General features: G+C 37.3%; 1 protein-coding gene and 1 pseudogene across 5 annotated transcripts in view; both read right to left on the reverse strand.

Moving 5' to 3' along the window:
* The window catches only part of RFC1 (replication factor C subunit 1), a 114163-nt gene that overhangs the window by 17437 nt on the left and 75948 nt on the right, over positions 1–20778 (reverse strand). For 2 of the 5 annotated variants that reach the window (XM_037829608.1, XM_037829607.1), the window contains exons 5-12: positions 18119–18351; positions 17165–17242; positions 13450–13527; positions 12208–12295; positions 11024–11307; positions 8505–8612; positions 2382–2561; positions 849–953 (exon numbers count right to left, since the gene is read on the reverse strand). In XM_037829608.1, coding sequence (XP_037685536.1) covers positions 849–953; positions 2382–2561; positions 8505–8612; positions 11024–11307; positions 12208–12295; positions 13450–13527; positions 17165–17242; positions 18119–18351 — 1154 coding nt within the window. Of the gene's footprint in view, positions 1–848; positions 954–2381; positions 2562–8504; positions 8613–11023; positions 11308–12150; positions 12296–13449; positions 13528–17164; positions 17243–18118; positions 18352–20778 lie in introns of all 5 variants that reach the window. The other 3 variants (XM_037829606.1, XM_037829605.1, XM_037829609.1) reach the window with 2 other exon arrangements.
* On the reverse strand, positions 6380–7850 carry LOC119529322 (annotated as a pseudogene).

Genomic DNA, 20778 nt, shown 5'->3' on the forward strand with positions numbered 1-20778 from the left:
AAAGGACAACAGGGGAGTACCGTGAAGTTTCAGTAAGGTGAAATTTAGAAACAGTATTATACCGCTGTTAATTTCCTGGTTTTGATAAATGTACTATGGTTATGTCAGCTGTTAATATTAGCAGATACTGGGTATAAGGCCAATCCAAATCCTTCCCCAGGATTTTTCTAATTGCAGTAAACTGGGAAGACCAGCTTGTCACTTGGGTCATGGAGACGGAGACATTAATCTTGGGCTGCTGGCACCCATGTCCAGCACGTGGAAAAGGCCTGTGCACGATGTGGAAGGATGAGGCTAACACTTGGGAGAAGCAGAGAGACAGAAACTGAAGGGATCCTGAAAGCATATAGTCTCTGGATCCAGTAGCTCCTAGATCAGACCCACCCTGCCCACAGTTTAATTATATGGGCCAACATTTTTCCCTTTTGTTGCTAAAACTGGGCTGGGTTTCTGTCACAACGGAAAAAAAATCCTAATATAGTTGCAATTGAACATGAATTACCATGCTAATACCTATAACATACCTTTTAAAAAACTTTTAAACAACAATCTTTGTACAAAGTCAGCCCAAGAAAACGGAAAACATGGAGTTTAAAATAAGTAGATATAAATGCACTAAGTAGATATAAATGCAATACACTGTCCTCTCTTTCTCCTCACGTTCCTTTCAGAAAGTAAAGGAAATACACCAAAGAAGACACCCTGAAGCAAAGTCTTCCAACTCCACAGGAAAATAAGGTAAGCTCATTTGTATAGAAAAGGTTAATCTTTTAGCTGACAGGCCCGTATCCACCCAAGAAATGTCTCTATTAAAACAGGAAAGTTGCTATACAGCAACTTAAACAAACCTCAGCTTCCACTGCTATTTCATACTTGGACTTCTTGCCTGGCATAGTTCGAATCATATTCAATAGGCCATCTTCATCAATAATTTTTGTCCCCAAGGCTGCTGCCTATTGATTAAAAATTCAAATCATTAAAACTGCATCCTATGAGTAGAAAAATAGGGGAAGGAAACAAACAGACAAAGGTACCCAGTGTTCTTTTTTACTTCAATTGCTCTTTTTCACTCATTATTATTCTTGTTATTTTTGTGTGTGTGCTAATGAAGGTGTCAGGGATTGATTTAGGTGATGAATGTACAACTATGTAATGGTACTGTGAACAATCGAAAGTGCGATTTGTTTTGTATGACTGCGTGGTATGTGAATATATCTCAATAAAATGATTTAAAAAAAAAAAAAAACCTGCATCCTAAACATTCCTTTCTGTAAAATATATATATATATATATATGTAATTCTAGGACCTGTTAGTAAGTGAAAAACCACATTTGTAAATTAGATAACACTGGAACACCAATACACACACACACACACACACACACACACTGAAAAAGTACCATTAAAAAGAACGAACATGATGGTAAGAGTATGTGGGTTGGACCCCAAGTATCACTTTACTTCTGTGAATTATTTATTCCCTCTACCTAAGAAAAGGCTAAAGCCAGTAAGGTCTGAGTCCAGGTCTTCACAACCATGTTTGGCTCATGCAGACACTTTCCCACACTTTCTTCCTTGCAAACAGAACTTCAATGTGCCCACCAGGTGATAGATCACAATTTGTCTAAGACAGTCAGAAAAATAGTGATCCTCTCCACCTCTCATGGAGCTCTGAATGGCCACGTGACAGCTCGGGCCAATGAGACTAAGGTGGAATTCTCTAGATGTTTGGCATCTTGCTACTTCTCCCTTTTTCCTGCCTTGAATGCAGACCTGAATGCCTAGAGCTGCAGCTGCCTTATAACCGCAGGACTAAGGCTAACACAGTATGTAAGACATAAATGAAGAAGAGAAACAATCTGACTAAATTACTGAGCTACTGAACCACCCATACCAACCACCTACCTTCTTGTTAGGTGAGGAAAATAAGGAGCTACTGGTTTAAACCACAGTTAGTAGGCTATTCTATTATTTGGAGCTGAACATCGAACACAATCCTATCCTACCTGACAGACGCTGCTTCTTCTCCATGAGCCTCAAATAAAAATAGTTAAAATACAGTCTACAGTGACATATATAGAATACTTAGGACTAGAAGAAAAAGAAAATTTTATTTACTTCAATTTCAAAAAGTCACTGAAATGTGAACATTACACTCAGAAAGTCAAGTACACGGGAACTGTGCCTTCAATTGGAAAACCAAAATCCTGTGGTCAAAGCCAACACTTCCGTGAAGAAAAAATAATGTAGGGAAGAAATTACTTTTCCATCATTTTTCTCCACTTAACTCTGTGTAAAGGGCATTGCTACAAATGGTCACATCCATAGCTTGCCAAGACAAGCAAGTTTTTTCATTGTGTTGAGACACAGCAGTACCCACCTTATCACTCTTGGACTGTCCACTATCACGACCCATGACAAGGTAGTTTGTTCTCTTGCTGACATTTCCAGTTACTTTTCCCCCATAACGCTCAATTAGAGACTTGGCCTCATCTCGTTCAATAGACTCCAGCACTCCTGTGATAACAAATATAAGGCCTTCCAAGCAATTTTCAGCTCCCTAAAAACCAAAATGATCAAACCGAGAGGAAATTACATGGTAGCTTTCCAAAGAAATACTTGGCATCAAAACTGCAGGAAGTTGATTTTTCTCATTTGCCATCACAAATAACTTCAACATGAAAAATTTGCTGAAAATTCACAGCAAATAGGTAGAACTTCAAATTAAATCCTGAGAAATTCTTATGTAGATGAACATTTAATAAACTTAAAACTATCAATTGCAAACAAATATCTAATACAGTTAGCAAAGTTTATTAAAATTATCTATGCATGCTATTTTCCATTACACCTATTTTATATTTAAACTACTAGTTAACATGTTTAACTTTAAATAACCAGATGCAATCCACTTACAGCAACCCATGCTGTTGCTAAAAAAGGAAAGTTTCTAAACAAGTCTGAGCTCCTGCCTTTTCTCTGACTATTATCTTATGATAGTGAATCTAACAACCTGCCAGTAACTTATAGGCAAGACCATATGATCCCCATTTGGAAAGATAACTCTTTTAATACAAGAGACCTGGCCAAAGAGACCTGGAATGGAAAAAACATTTAGTCTTAATTGGAACTGTGTATAATTAAAAGGTTTTTGAATTTTGCAACCCAATGGTTCAAGAAAGTGATATAACCAAGAAAAATTAAAATGAAAATTAAGCATGACTTCCAAGTTATTTATTACCCTTTGAACAGAGAAGTGAGATCAACAGAGGCTTGAGATCAACAGGCTTGAAAAGAAGCAGCTAAATAATATTGAAAGGCTTCCGCAATATCAGTTCAGTCCTTCACCATTCAAGTAAAGATTCTTTCTTGGAAGACAAAAAGAATTAGAGCTATAAATCTGCTTGAAGACAAGAGTTCTCTAACAATATCTCAAGATTCCTTCAAGCCCTAAAGTTCTAGGATTGAAATGGTCTAATGAACACCACAGGTACTTAAATTCTTCTCAACAAATTCAAAATAACCTAGAAAATACCACCTGCAAGCCTCTATTCCACACCCCAATCCTCTCTCACCTCTGAAACTATCACTCCACAGGGCTCTGAATATCATTCTCCTTATATAACTTCAATAGCCTCCCTACCAAACTCTTTCACTGTGGAACTCCAGAATTCCTACTCCAGGATGAGCTAACTACCAAAAATATCCTCAACATCTTCTCCAACATCCCTCTATGATTTTGCCTTCACTAAAACCTGGCTATCCTCTAAGGACAACACTGTCTGAATCCTCTCAAGCAGAGCTTGCTTGGTCTCTCCAACACCATGTACAGGAAATAGGGTTGGCATCTTCCTCTAGCCTCCTGTACAACCCACTAACTCCTTGAGGTTCAGACCCCCAGCTATACCATTCTTTCTCCCTCTTCAGTAGGGGAACAACTAATCTCTGGATCCCTACCCTTCTCATCTTCTCAGAAATCTAGTGCTACTTTGATTTTCCTTCTCTTTCGTGAATTATCTTCTACCTCTCCTTTTCTGGTAAATCTATTCCATAATCAAAAAACATCTTTAAAAAAATAAATAAAAAATCAAAATTAAATAAAAAATCAAAAAAGCATGCTTTAAGTATCACCAACCTTAAAAATACACATTCTCCACCTGGACTCCAGCTTACATTTCTATCTATAACACCTCTTTCTTCCCTCCCCTTCACAACCAAACTTTTCAAAAATATTATCTACTTAATGCTATCCCCATTTTATCTCCTCCCACTCATACTTCAACCCACTTTCACTAGGCTCTGCCTCCACCATTCTGTTGAAACTGCTCTTGCTAACGTAACTAATGATTATACATGTAATTACAAATGTAGTAGACAATTTTCAGTCTCCTCTTACTTTGTGTTTTGCCAACATGACAGGGTTAACCACTTAATTGTTTTAAAATATTCTCTCTTCTCTTTGCTTCTGTGACATCACCCTTATCAGGCTTCCTGCCAATATTTGTGGCTGCTGCTTCTCATTCTCCTTTTGGGTTTTGCTATGAAGAAACCGGGGCCAAGGCTCTTTCCTCTTCTCATTCAGTACCAGTTTACCACACAATATCAATCCCTTAAAATATGATTTATATGCCAATAATGCCCAAGTTTTTACATCCAGCCTTGACTTCTGTTCTAAGCTCAGACTCATATATATACTTGCATAGATATGAGACTACTCAGCATCCTCACAGATATCTCACATGCACCTAGAGCAAAGTATGTCCAACAACGAACTCATCATCTCCCTAAACCTGGTCTGCCTCCTGTGGCACCAGCAGTCACCCAGTTGCTTATGCCAATAACCTAGAAATCATCCCTGACTCTTTTTCGTTTACTTCCCACTTCCCATTATCACCAAATCCTGCAGATTTTACCTTTTACAGTGACTCCATGTCACCTTTCACCACTTTCACTGCTATCACTTCAAACAAGTCCCTATCATTTCTCGCCATTTTGCCTGATGTCCCTATATCTATTCCTCCCTCCTCCCAATTCACATTAAACCCAGCAGCCAGAGTGACCTTTTAGAAATGCAGATCTGGTCATCTTATTCCCCCACTTAAACTGTTTCTCTTAAGTAAAACCCCTCAACATTAGCCCTTACAAGGTGTGACCCTATTTACCTCTTAAGCAACTCCCACCCTTGGTCATTTGCTCCAACTACATCACTTTTCTTGTAGTTCCTCCAACGTACCAGGCAAAAGCCGTCTCCCCACAGGGACGTCACTCATGCTGGCTCCGTGCAGGATCATCTTACCATCACAACCGCTTTATACCTGAAGAATCTCTTTTATTCATCAAGCCTCCATTTAATTGTCCCTTCCTCTATATACCCAACCCGGGGCCAAGTTCCTCTGTTACATTCTCTCATAGCATCTTGTATTTTTCCCTTATGGCAGACATACCTATAATTAAATAATAATTTATTTAATATCTACTTCCTGAGTTAAACCATAAATGCCATGAAGACAAAGAACATTAGCCTTGTCACTGCTGTATTCCTTAAAGCCCAACACAGTACTTTTTTTTTTTTTAATCTCAAATAGGACATAAAGAGCCCTAGTTTTTAAATCAAAAAGTCTTGTAATTTATAAATTTTGCTCTGCTGGTTTGAGATTGCCACCAATTAGAAAAGCCAAGAGGAATACTTACAAAACTTAATAAGTAAACTTTAATAAGTAAAAAGTACAATATTCTTCTTAAGACAGCTAGTTCATCCTTTAAAAGTAAATGAGGGTTTAAACAAGAGGGGCATCAGAATGCTTTTACTTCTGTTGCAAAATGCAAGTAGCCAGATAGATTCAGGTGAATAATGCTGTGTGTGCACAATTTTAAGAAGCACACAAAGGACTACTAGTTAGAAAAGTCCACTATCATTATATGACATTAAGGAAAATTACCCCAGTGAACGACCTTTTTCAGTTATACTTTTCTTTCACTTATTGAGAACTTAGATCATTGCATTGAGCCAGCTTAATTATAATAAACTTTTAAAAACAGGTTGGGGGAAAGCAAACTAGGAGAGGACCATGATGTTACAATGGTGACTAGAAAACAGCTGTGGTTACTGGGCAGTATTGGGGATGCATATGAGGCTTCCCAAAAATCAGTGCAATCTGTGGGGCCAAATCTACCTCATTCATTGCCCATATCCTTTAAACAGGATGGGATGACTACCCCAGGTAATTTCAACAGCTCAGGTGGAAGCTGAATTGTGCTGCACCTCTCTGCCCTTATTGGGCCAATGTTCCATTCTCTCAACAACAAAAGGAATGATGGCTCCTCAGTAAGGCTTTGATTGCTCCTCCCAGCTGGACAAAATTCTTAAAGCATTCTTCACTACTCAGAAACCACTTCCACCACTTTTGTTTTCTTCTTCTTCCTCTTTTGGTGGTGTCATTACCCACATCTCCCAGCTCGCCCCCACTCTCTACAGCAGCTTTGGCTTTTTATCCTTTTTCTTCTTCTTTTTTTCCCTTCTTGCTCAATTGTGGAACAGCTGGAGAGAGCTCGATGCTCCCACTCTCACTCTCACTTCTGCTTTGGGGCTTTTACTGATTCAGCAACTTCCTGTGAGGCTTTTACTGATTCAGCAACCACTTCTCTCTTTGCATAAGCACTGCAGTCAAAATATTCCTGCATGCAAGCAGTGGGTGTGCTGTCCATGGGCTTGCCATGCTTATCCAGAAGGCCCTGCTTGATCATCATCTTCTTCTGACTTGCCTTGGAACCTAAACCCCACTTCTTGGGGTACATGTCTGTCTCTTGATCTTAGCTACTATACCAGGGTCACAGGTGGAGGTTACTGCTGTGGTCATTAATGCAACGGTCATACAGATGGCTTCCCCTTTAGTGGTGATGACCACAATCTCCTGATTGACTTCAATGCCATCTTCATATCGAAGAACACGTGGAAGCATAATCTTCGCTCCATAGCAGATTGCATTCACTGCACTGTCTTTTATCACCAGCTGTTTATGAGATGTCAGCAGCTTTTCCAAAGGGTAAATAACTCTCATCCTTGTGTTTATCATATAGCCACTGAGTGTCTAGCACATTATGCATAGTCACCATGTGGTCCTTTTCACTTGTAACTCCAGAACCAACCCTCTGAAGTTCCTGCATCTGCCCTCCAATTCCCAATAATAAACCAAGGTGCACGCACAGTGTCCAAATGTATGTACCGGCCTCACAACTCACCCAAAAGATTCCTAATCTTCTTTCACGATCATACTCTATCATCTTGCTCTCTCATAGATGGTCTGGACTCAAGAGTTGCCTCTTTACTGCAGCAATCGGTGGGCATTGCTGGAAGAGGGCACCCGTCAGAGTTTCTAGGGCCTGAACTCTGTTGTGATTTTACCAAGCGAGTGGCTCCTTCTATGCACACGATTAGACAGCCAGTCACCTTGGGGATCCAGAGTACCACCATGTCCTGTCTTCTCAACCCCAAGTATTCACCGGATCCAGGCTACCACCTCATGGGAAGAGGGGTTGGAGGGTTTGTCCAGTTTAATGAAACCTGTCCTGATATAGTCTGCAATCTCCCTCTTCAGAGGATATGAACCAGAAAGAAGAGGTGTATAGAATGCTGTCCTTACATTTAGCTTATCAAAATTCTTCAACAACGGGCCACTGAGATGTGCCCAACTGAGCCACTTTGGATTCTGGTTTGATAGGAAAATCTTCGATGTGCTGAATTTCAGCTACATCTTCTGCTGCTAATGACTTCTGGTCCTCCTTCTTCTTATGCTTCTTTGGCAAAAGAACTATTTCGGCGTCTGCCATGTTTCCTGCACAAGGTATGCGCCGCCCAGGCTACCGCCGAGGGAACGACCGCCCAGCCCTGCCGCCTTGCTCTGTCAGGCCGCGCCGACAGGGCCCACCCACCTGCGCGACGCCCTGTGCATGCCCCAGGGCCCCCCGACACAGTACTCTGCAGACAGTGGACACTCAAATATAATTATTTGGTAGCAGGCAAAATGAAAGAACAGCTCATAAAGATTTCCCTAATATACACAAACCAGAGCATAATCGACTGCAATCATAAGAGGATACAGCAAAATTCTCAATCAAATCATAAACTGAAAATCTTTTCCACAACCATACAATTTATGTCCAATTGTCATCTGTACAGAGTCCATATACAATGAGAAATTTAAACACATATTAAGTAAAATAGGACATTTCAAAGCAATTAATTTTTTAGGTTGAAAACTAAACCTATGTAAAGAGCAATTTGGTACCTGATCTTTAGTTGCTAAGTGAGTATGCTGCAATTTACTATGAAGAAATATTTCTAAGAAGGGAACATAACATTTTTTAAAATTTTTTTTAAAAATTTTTTGTTGTTGTTGTTGATTTTTAGTTATTAATTTTCTGCTGCTGTAAACATAGTGAATATATACATGGGTCCCCAGGCCAGAGGCCCTTACATTGTCCTATGCCCTCTCAATACTCTTACCTTTGGTATTTCCTTAGAGCCCAGAGCTTTGGGACCCTCTCTATTTAGGTAGCTTCGATAAGCTTGATAATTAGTGCGTTTCTTTTCAGAATCCTCAGGACTTACAGACTTTGGAGAGAGGGAAAGGAAATTAACAATCACACAAAATTCATGAAAAAATTAAAAATACTTATCTACAAATAAACATTAGGTTACTTCTCTGTTTGGTCCTAAAATTAACACTTTTAGCTATGTAGGTAGGTATTCTCCAACCTATAGGTGCCTGACTTACAAATATGCCTGCATCAGCCCTTCTCAAACTTTTCCACTCTCTGTAAGGGCAAATACCTCAGGCCACACTGGGGACACAAGCCAAGTTGCCAGCTCAAAGCCAAGAAACTGAATGTGTTTTATTTTAGAAATTCATGTGAATTTAAATTCTATTCCATAATATATCCATACTTATTTTAATATAAAAATAAATCTTTCCCTAAGTAAACCTGATCACCCAAGAAGATATGCTATGTTTATCCTACAGTCCTGCAGTACACCCCTAAAACACTGCCCTATAACCTTGGGGACATAAGCCCTTCACAGTCTGAACATCGAAGCCTTCATATAAAAAGCCAACTCAAACAAGAAGCAAGTTTTACTCCAAAGGGAAGACACATTCTTCCCTCAATGTTTAATCTCACCTTTTCTACTTCTTTCAGAGGATCTTACCAAAAAATCCTGGGGAAATTTATCAAACCACATATCCCTGGACATACCCCAAAGTTTCTGATTCAGAGAGATGGGGTAAGGCTAGGGCATATGTATTTGGGGGAAAAGTCCTGGATGTTTTTCATTTATTTACAAATTGTATTGGTTTTTCATCTTTCCATTTTACATTATTTTAAACTTGTAAGTCACCTCAAATGCCTTTTGGAGACAAAATATTACCTTTATATGAATAAATCAATAAAATAGCTAAGCTAGTTTGGTTTTGAGTAAACAAGTCATTATAGGCTAGCCCTAGAACCTAACCATAATTTTTAACAATGGTTCTCAAACATTGGTGTGCATTCAAATCATCCAAATAGCTTATTAAAATACAGCTGCCCAAACTACATATTTTTAATATGTGCCCTAGGAAAATATATTTTTAAACAAGCTTTAAAGAAGAGTCCAATACAGAACAAAGTGAGAAAACCATTCATTTATAACGTTAATTCTATGACATAATTCTGAACTCAAAACAACTTATAATGAAAAACAAAAAGAAAAAAACAATAATTTATAAAATAACTTATGAAACACACCCATTTGTGAAGTCAGAATCATGTGACCAAGATAAATTGAATTTATTAGACTTTGATATTCCTAAAACTGCTTAAGTAAAAGTTCTCTATTAGTCATTTCTATTTCAACTTTGAAAAATACAGTAAAGACTAAGTGTCATTTAAAGATTTCTTCTGTAATAAAAAGAGACAAGCCTTTGTAAACTATACACATTTAGTGTGCCTAAAGAAAAAAAATTTGTCCACCAGACAAATAGTTAGTGAAGAAAAATCTGAGACCAAAAAGTTAATTGTTCCTTTAAGCATGTTTATGAGCACTGACCACCCAGAAAAGCATTTTGAAATCACTACCATTTCACTGTTCTGCACTAAAAGTAATGGTGATGAGCAGTTAAAATAGACAATATTCTGCTTTTAATTCTAATTGCCCAAGAGGCATGAAGGAATAAATAGTGGTTTTTCCTTATGAAGATAAGGTTGTTCCAAACTGGATATTCAGAGACTGATTTCTCAAATACATTTTAAAACAAAGAAAATACAGAATGCTTTTCACAATTTATGTCACCATTTTCTCCTATGAAAATGATTTCAGTATCATTTTATATAAGAGCAAAAGGAGTAAATTCAGGACAAATCCAAATAACCATTTTTTAAACAATAATAGCTAAAACGTACACAGCACCTATTATGTATCAGGCACTGTTCTAAGAGGTTTCACATATTACTTTTATTATCCCCATTTTACAAATGAGGAAACCGAAGCAAAGCGAGTGTGAATAACCAGACCAAGGTCACATCTGCTCAGCGGCAAGGTTATAGTTATGATTCAAAACCGGCTCCAGAGTCCACAGCTCACAGATACTATGTTATACCGCTCTTTTTGGATTTAGGGGTCCTGGGATATAGGCTGGCTCTATCACTTACCAGCTGGGTGATCTTGGAAAAAGTTATTTAAACTCTTTAGGCCCATTTCCTCATCTTTAAAAGTTGAATAATTAAAGTAATTACTCACAGGGTTGCTGTGAAGATTACATGAGATTCCATCTGCAAAGTATTAGCACAACATCTGACATACAGTAACACTCAGTATATACTGGCTTTTTTAAAGCTATATTAATAATCTAAATACTGCTATAGTGTCTAAATCAGATGATACCTTAAAAGTACTATAATGACTTATGAAGTTAGAAATAAAACTTGAACACAATCAAACCCAGATCTATACAGGCTGAAAATAATACATTTTTTAGAAGGTTTTACCTCTTTTTTAACAGGAGAACTTTTGGTTTTCTTAGGCGTTTTTGTCTCTCCTTTCAATTCAATAAAATTTTCTTTTCTTTTGGGGGCCATAGGCTCAGTTTCCTTAAAAGAACTGTCTTTTTTTTTCAAAAGTGCCAACTTAGAACTGGCTTTCAGAGAACAGTGTTCTCCTATTTTGTGAGGTGACGACTTGGAATGTTGCTGAGATTCTTTTGAACTTTCAGACTTAGTTTGCTTCTTAGGACTGCAGTTCTTTCTTCCATCTGAAAATTGTTCCGTTTTTACTAGGAATGAAGAGAAGATTATGATTCTTGTCTTTTGGAAAATGAAATCCAGTATCAACATTTTTTTTCATTTTCAAATGAGTGACAGTAGCATACAGTATCATATGGTGATTTCAAGACTTTATATTAAGATTTTAATTCCATAGCATCTACAGCACGTTTATTTCTTAAAATGAGACATTTGTAGACATTACTTCTCTGTTTAACCAGTTCATATTAAGGGATCTGTCCATCTTTATTAGTATAAACCACTCATTTCTTAAAGTAATATGGTAATCTATATCTAGGGACATGGACTTCATTCCACAGATAAACTTCAATGATCTGAAATTTACATAGAGAAAATTTACTGACTAGATGGTGTTACACAAAAGTTCTGTTTGTAAACCTAGCCTGAAAGCCAAAAATCCTAAGATTTCAAGACGAAAAGGTACTGAATGGCAGATTTACTTATAGAAATAAGACCATCTATACTAGCACATGGGCCAATATCCAGACCCTGAAAGAATAAAACCTACAGGCAATCAAGCAGGAGAACATCAGATAACCTGGACAACTATAAAGTCAACTCCATGAGACTAATTCTAAGATGACAAGATCTAAACATCTAGTTCTTTGTCTTCATATATTAAAGTCCATATGTTGGACTAAAGTCAGAAATTAACAGAAGCCAAGAGCTGTACTATGTTTCCCATGACAATCACAGAGCAGATGGACTTTCTGTACTAGCTAGTATCCCAATAGCTTTCAAAGCCATCTCGGTAGAACATGCTCCAATAGTACTAATGAAATGTCTACCTAACAATACAAGGCAATTATTGAATAGAATTTAAACAAGGTTACCATAAATTTTCTTCTGGAAAGATGAATATCCCACATACTTTTTTCTGCTAATATTACCTTTATGCGGATATTTACATTTTTCTGCTTTACTTAAGTTGGCTTGGACAGATGAAAACATTTCTCTCTCTTCTGGATTCTTTCGAGCCTAAGCAAATTTAAGAAGCATCAAATGTGACAAATAATAGGAAAAATTATTAACACAATCTGTTGTTAATCAAGTTTTAATTTTAAGGGATGCCTTTCAAACTAGCAGGATACCACAATAAGCATGCTTTCATCCACAAAATTTCTGGAGCAAATGAAGCGTGTTTTATTACTTCATTTTACAGATGAGGAAACTGATGTAACAGTGTAAAAAAACACATCTATAAAAAATTATCCTAGTTCATCCAACTTGTGAATCTAAAAGTGGAAGCCTTATTTCTGCTTCTTTCAGGACAACTCTCAAATTAATTGTTAGTTTTATCAAGTTAAAAACTAAAATCCAAACCAAAACCACTAAAATAAAAGCAATCTGAAGCTCATAACAAAAGAAAAATAAGAAAGCATTTCTCAAAGGAGGAAAAAAACTATTCTCTTCAGTATTACCTCAAAACTCCACTTTTCAAAATCTCCCTACTCTCTTACACCTGTCTACTTAGTCTTGGTCCCTGATAGGATCTAAATTTGAAACTCCCTGCTTTAAAGGAAAGAAATAAAATCTTGTAATATTATTAGATATTAATACTGACAGTGATTTTAACAGAATGTGATTCATCAGAAATAGGCTAGTTTCCTGGATATCAAAAGATGAAAAATTCTTGATGCTTTTAAAGATCTCCCCAAAATATACTCATTATATTAGAGACTATCCTAATATAATACTGATCTTAAAGTTAACCAATTAGAAATAGCAAAATTGTGCTTCCAGAAAATATGGTAATTAATATTAAAGTTATTAAAAGTTGTGTTCCATAGGAAATTATTTTGTTTTTTTTTTCTTTCCCATGAAAATGTTTATAAGCATTATTTTCTGAACAAGTATATCGGAACCCCTTCGTGACTAAGAGTAAGGAAAAGGTGTTAATTCACTGTTTGTGAAGAAGGGTTCTAGTTGGTTTTGACCCTATCAATTTTCTTTTTGGAAGAGTAAGTTTCTCAATAGCTTTCCCAAAAATATTTATATAAATTAAAATAATTCAGAATGTTTCTGGAAAAGTTACTCATAGTTGCAACTCCAGTGCCTAGAAAACACAAGTATGGACAGGAACACTGATCTGATTGCATATTCAGAGTGCAAACAGCCCAACAGAATGCTACCTTTTTAGTCCTGGGTTCTTCATCCAACATGGCCAATGTTCTGGCAAATTCCTCATCCTCGTGCAGTTGCCTCTCCAACTGTAAGAAGTGTCAGCACCATGAATTCCTTTATTCACTTTGCAAATGAAAGTTTTAAAATGTTTGATTCATGTTACTTAAAAAAAGGAAAAAGGAAAAAAATCTAGAAAAACATTTTCCAGAAAATGACTGAGATTTTTCCACTTAACAGTCAAGTATCACAGATTTGTTTCAATAAGCCAAATTAGATTTCAAAACATATATTTCTAGTTTACCAGACATAACAGATAAAGTAAGCATACTTTTAAAGTCACATTTCTTACTTTTAAAATTCCAAGTCTACGGTTTTCTCTTAATAGTCCTAATGTAACATTACAGATCTCTCATTTCCATTAACTCTAAAAAGGGCTCTGAAAGCAATCTAAACCTGATAGAAAAACATTACAGTCTGGAAAACACACGCCAAAAAAGTGAATCTAAGAAAGTAAGAAAATTACATATTTTCTTCACATACAAAAGCAAGATATATACAAATGTAACAATCACTCATACCGACAAACCCTGATTTTCTATTATTAATTCAAATACATGTTCCAACTTCTGAAAATTTAAGTCATCACGTCAGCAGTTTTCCTAACATTCTAATGTAACACAGAAGGCATTCTAGTTACCTCGCTGTTATTTCCAAATATTTTCACTTTCATCAAAATGGAGTTCTTCCAGAAGAGAATGTATGGCAGTAGAATATATTTCTCATTATAAACTAAATGGTTTTATGGCTCCTAGTAACAGAGACTAAATTAGGATCAAACAAAAGCCTCTTGTATTACTCAAACATAAGAACCTCAAAATCCACCCAATCCAAAAGAAGCTGGTATAAGCCTGATGAAAACACAGTAACCAAGCCTTCTCCTGTTAATAAAATGAACTAACCTAAGCTACACAGAACTATAAGCAAGCCAGACAGATGCACACAATGCATGCTCTTTTGCCTAGTATTTCCTTACCATCAGTGAACTACACATCTAATTGCTAAAAATAACATGAAAATCTTCATCATAGTAAGATCCTTCAAACTGTGAACCACCCGTGGCCCTGCAACTATTTCTGGCTGAGCACTATAAAACTTTTCCAATATTTCACACAATGCAGTATGTTTCTGGTAAAGAAGATTCTAAATATTTTAAGAGGACAGAACAGGAGAAATTGATATACCTCCATTAGAAATTCAAATTCATTACTGGTGATTATAGCATCATGTGATCCTGTATTTTAACAAACTTATGTATTAGATATTGGACACACATTTACTAAATGAATTGACAAAGAGCTGAAAATGAGGGGGAAAAGAACAGGAGGCGAAACTCGTAGAGGGATAATTAGGTAAGACAGCAGACAACACCCTAAAATTCCTTCATCAGATTAATAAACTACCAAATGATTCTGAAAGAATGTGATGAGAATGGGAAAATAGGAGATTGTGACACAAAGTACCATATCTGGTTTGGAAAGGATTGGGTGAGCTGCCAGTATTAGTGACAGATGAGAAGTTCATTCCCTTAAAATTACCTCATAGCTTTTCCTAGGCCACTTCTGCTACCCTGAATTATGTAGAGACCCATTTATAGCTTATGTAATTCAGTGTGATCAAGACAGAAAAAAAAAAAATTCTGAAAACACAAATTATAAATCACCAAATTAATAAAATTTGAATAATCAAGTCTATTCCAGAGACTGGAATATGGCTTTCTCACAACTGTATTTATCAATCGCCTGTTCTTTGTCAGGCACTAAGATGTCCACTGACTTCACAATGGTTAAGTGAGACACGAATGGCCCTGCTTTTGCAGAGGTTAGAGCCTACATATTGGAAGACCTATATACAGCAAGTAAAAGAAAAGATAGTATCTATGATAGAGTACTACAGAATATATAGAAAGGATTTGGCAAGTCCCGGAAAAAAGATACTTGAGCTAATAATCAGGAGGGGGGTTTAGACAGTGGTACCAAAGCCTGGAGTCTCTGGCAGAGAAGAGTACCCCTCCTTGAAATACTTCCTTCAACTGGCTTCCATAAAATACGAAGCTCTCCTGACCTTCCCCCTACTACAACTAGCCACTCTTTCTTAGTCCCCTTTCTTGGATCACATTCCTCTTCCTGACTAGGACTCTAAATGTTAACAGTGTCCTAGAGATCAATCCTGAGACCTTCTTTCTTTTCTGTTTCCATTCTCTCCCCATGATTTCATCCAGTTACACTGGTTTTAAATACCATCCAAATGCTAAAGATTCCCAAACTTACACCTTCAGCCTAGAACTCTGCCCTGCTCCAGACTACTCTATCCAACCCCCTACTCCGCATCCCCATTTGGAAGTCTTATCAGGCATCTCAAATGTAATATGTCCAAAGCAGAACTCTTAATTTCTATGTACCAAACTTCTTCCTGCAGTGTTCCAGTCTCAGTGAATGGTATTACCATTCATCCAGTTACTGAGGCCAAAAAACATATACTCATCCTTGAATACTCTTTCCCCCACACCTTACATCCAATCTATTAGCAAAAACTTGAAGGCTACATCTTCAAAACATATACAGATTATGTCTCCTTACCACACCTCATCCATTATGGTGCAAGCCAGCATCTACTCTCATCTATCCTACCATAATAGTCTCCAAACTGGTCTGCTTCTGCTCTTGCCCTACCTTGGTCTATTAGCCTCACAGCAGCCATTATTTTTCTTAAGATTCATCAAGCATGTCATTTCTCTATTTAAAACTCCAGTGGCTTTGCATCTCGCTGAGACTAAAATACAAAGTCCTTACCATCTAAAGTCCTTTGGGCAGATGCAAAAGACTTATCATGACCTATAGGATTTAAGGGTGCTACTTAAATTTCTCCAAACTCATCTCATAACCCTCTCCTTTCACCAACATTCATCTCCAGCCATACCGGTCTCCCTGAACATATAAAACACACTTCTACCTCAGGATGCTTATATGTGCTGTTCTCTCTGCTTAGAGAAAATCTTCTCCCAGTAACCAGTTCTATGGCTCACTGTATCACTTCATTTTGTGCCCCAATGTCACTTCGAAGGGCCTTCTTACCCCCTCTTTTTAAATTCTATGTAAAATAAAACACTCATAACCCACTGATCACCTCACAACTCTATCCGTTTACAATTCTTCATAACTGCTATAACATATTTTTCTTAACTGCAATATTTGAATCTATAACAGATATTGCATTGATATACAACTATATATATATATATATATATATATATATAACAGTGCCAGTCAGTAAGTGCTCAATACTTGTTGGATGACTATATGAGTTTATAGCTCAAGAAAAGATTTCTGAACTGGAGATAAATTTAGGGGTAATGAGCATATACGTAATTGAATCCATAAACATGGACGAGATGCCCCATAGGGTATATATAATGTGAAAAGAAAAGAGAGGGGAGCAAATCAAAGCTATTTTTAAAATACTAAAGAAGACTTCCATTTAAAGAAATCAAACAATAAATCTTTAAGTAATCATCATTTATCTTTTATATAAATTTTCATACATTAAATTTTAACTAGACTAGAACAAACTTAGACTAAAAAAAAAAAAATCTTAATTGTTTGTCTGGCTAGACTAATTAGCAGGTCACAACAAGTTATTAACGAAAAGTAAACAAAATGCCAATACCTCCACATCTTCATCAAGCTGCAACTGCTCGGCAATGGCTTCATCATTTAATCTGGAATCATCTGTGTTTTGTGAAGGCTATATTTTAAGGAAAATCAAGCAAGAGCAGCATAAACTGTAAGTTAAAAATGAGATGCTTTTTCTTAAATGCAGCTGAATATAAATAAACAGATGTGAGATAAGTGTATGAGTAATGGAATAGTTGCAATCCACACCAGCCAAAAAATCAGGTTCATGGCTACTCCCTGACCACATCCAATTTCCTAATGAGTAAACATCCTACAGACAGCTGGTTCTCACTTAATTTTACTGATATATTCAAGAAGTAGCACCCCCAAAAGACCTGTAGAATAATGTCTTGGCTTGAGAAGTAGTCCAGAACAGTGGCAAACTAACATGTGAGAATGACTGCACTGCCCTATGGAGAAGGCCTTGATGAAATCAACAAACACAGATCATTTGGCAGACTTTAATTCAGGGGACTACTTTCACTATAATTTATATGCAAGTCCATTTCCTAAATGGCCATAAAAAGATGAATCTAACATCGATCAAAATAGAGGTCAAAGTATAGCATAGGTATGCCCTATTTATAAGAGATGTATTTATGACCACATTTGGGAACAAATTTATTGCCTAATTTTGTCTGGCTGAGGTCAACAGTAAAATGAGCTTGTATACTAGAGTATTTAATTTAGATTCTGAGAATTACTATCTTTTTCTTATGGCTTAAATGATATTTTCTCATTTTCCAATATTTAAAAAATTATACATGTAATATTCTATCTTCCTCATCTTCTAAAAAGAGGGCAAGACACTTTAGCCATAATCTTGGAGAAATTATTTTCATTAATAAAATGTGTTGCCCTATTTATAACATTCAAATTTCTCCTCTTAGGAAGAACAGTGAATGGGTACAAATCTTGAACTCTTCCTTGTACTTAGAACACCTACCTCTTTTCTTTTGCTTGCCACCATCTTCTTATCTGATCTTTGAACACTTCCAGTTCCAAAATAATCAAGCACTGATGTGGGTGTAAGTTTTATTGGTGATAAAGGCTTGTTCTTGGTCTTAGTGTTTTCTTCATTCTTTTTCATGTTTGATCCTCCAAGATAACTATTTGCCGATCCTCCATTCTCTTTTGATTTAAAGGCTGCCTTCTTACACATAAAGTCATCTTCTTCATCTTAAATGGAACAGAACCAAATTTAAAAAAAAAAACAAAACCTCAATCTAATTATACAAAGCAACCACTTCTACCAGCTTTATAAAAAGTATATAAGACCCATGGTCTTCTAATGATTTTTTTTTTCCTTCCTACCAAAACCAACAGTCGTCCTCATAATTATCAGTGCCAGGCCTGTAATAACACTATTCCACCCAATTACTACCCAGAGTAAACAACACATTTATTCACTCATGTATTCAACAAATATTTACTGAGTACTTATTATATACCAGGAACTGATCTCAGCACTGAGGATACAGCAGTGAATAAAAAGACAAAATACCTGCCCTCGTGGGGTTTGGAGTCTAGAAGAGGAAAGAGATACACAAATAAACATTGCAAAGCTGTAAGTGCTATGAAAGAAAAGTAAAATGAGATGAAAGAAAATGATTGTGATGGTTGGGTTCATGTGTCAACTTGGCTAGGTGGCCTAGCTGTCTGGTCAAGCGGGCACTGGCCTGACAATTGCTGTGAGGCTATTTTGAGGCTGGTTGGTTTGTCGGATCATCAGTCAATTGACTGCAGCTGACTGATGACTCATCAAGGGGCGTGCTTCCACAGTGAGAGAATGCAAATGGCTGGATTTGGTCCGGGTGATCAGTTGGAGGCTTATAAGCCGGACAGTTAGAGAACCTTCACTTCTTCTTCGGCTGCTCAGTGAAGCATTTCCTGGGGAGCTCGTCAAAGTTGCCGGTTTGTTTCCTGAGGAGTTTGTCAAAGTTGTCGGTTCGTTTCCCGAGGAGTTCGTCGGACGTCTTCCTTGGAGTTGACAGCTTGTTGACGGCTCTGCAGAATTTGGACTCGTGCACTCCCGCAGTTGCGTGAGTCACTTTTACAATTTGATAATCAGAGACATCTCTCATTGATTCTGTTTCCAAGGAGAACCCTAACTAATACAGTGATAAAGGGTGCTTTTATAGATAGGGTGGTGAGGGAAAGCCTCTTTGAGAAGCAACATTTGAACAGGGCCCTGAAATGAAGACCTCAGGAAAAACATTCAGGCAAAGACAACTATAAGTACAAAACTCTTAAAGTGGCTATGCCTGGAAATCAATGTGTCCATGGAACAATAAGGACATCAAGTTGAAAGAATTAAGGTCAGGGGGGTAGGGGTCAAATCTTAAAGGGCTCTGTACGTCATGGAAGGAATTTTTGGTTTTATTACAGAATGGGAATCCACTGGAGAATTCTGAGCAGTATAGTGAGTGATCCAATATAACTCTTACCTTTGGAGAACATACCATAGAAGGGTATAAATGAATGCAGGGAGAATTCTTAGGAAGCTCTCATTCCAGATGAGAGATGCTGAAGACTTAGACTAGGGTAGTACTTGAAGAGTGGTAAGAAATTGTCAGATTCTACCTATATACTGAAGACAGACTAGCTAGCAATACCTGGCCATTTGTGTAAGGTTTTAGACACTTTGTTTTCTCACATTTTATCTTTCTAAATAGTGTTCAATAAAACATCGATTTTAAAAGTCTTTCTAAGCATTCAGGACAAGGTTTAGATAACTAAAGATTCCAAAAATGTACCTCAAAAGGGTCTCATAAATGTCATTAATTCAGTGATTCACAAGAGAAAAATCTTCTCACTCCTGGCCCAACAGCAAAAGAAATCCAATTAAAAAAAATCTAAAAAGCAACCATGAAGACTAGGTCATTGTAGAAGTATGGACAACTGCTTTCTAAAGTTTAGTGTGCAAAGCCACCCATGAGTGGGACTTACTTCCTCAAGTACTTCCACATTCAACTATCAACACGACAAAGTGCCTTATGTACCAGGCATCGTGCTATTCCTAGGTGGCTGCCATCTCAAACATAAAACTACCAAATGAGGCAGCTGATCCTGCCCTGATCAAGATGGCAGAATAAAAGGCTTCAGGGCTCTGTCCCTCCAATAAGCATTCCACAACCAGCAAGAACTGGCAAAAACATCTTTCTCAAAGATGTTTAAAGTATGGCAATTAACAGGGCCAGCACCCAATGAAGAAAAAGGCAACTTAATGCCATGAAGACTGGACCCTTACCTTTACCCTCACCAGCTCGGCGCAAAGCCAACCCAAGCTCCGAGTGTTAGGCCCTGGTCCCACCTACAGAGGGAGCACAGTAACCCTCATGCACATACTCAGAGTGCATATATCTGGCCCAATCTCTGTGCCAGTAGCCTGAGGGTCTGAACCAAGACATTCATCACAGGCTTGCCATTCCATAACTTGCCCTGTGTGTAGAAGGCAGCTCAAAGAGTCCTCCTACAGAATACTGAGGGAAAAGAGGCAAGTCATGGCTGCCTGGGGCAAGGGAATGCTGGCTATAGGATATACAGTGCAGTACCCTGGATGATGAAGCAACTGTTTCCTAGGGAAGAGGAAACATTCGTATTCAC

This window comes from Choloepus didactylus, chromosome 3 (genome assembly GCF_015220235.1).
Source record: "Choloepus didactylus isolate mChoDid1 chromosome 3, mChoDid1.pri, whole genome shotgun sequence".
Taxonomy (NCBI): Eukaryota; Metazoa; Chordata; class Mammalia; order Pilosa; family Megalonychidae; genus Choloepus; species Choloepus didactylus.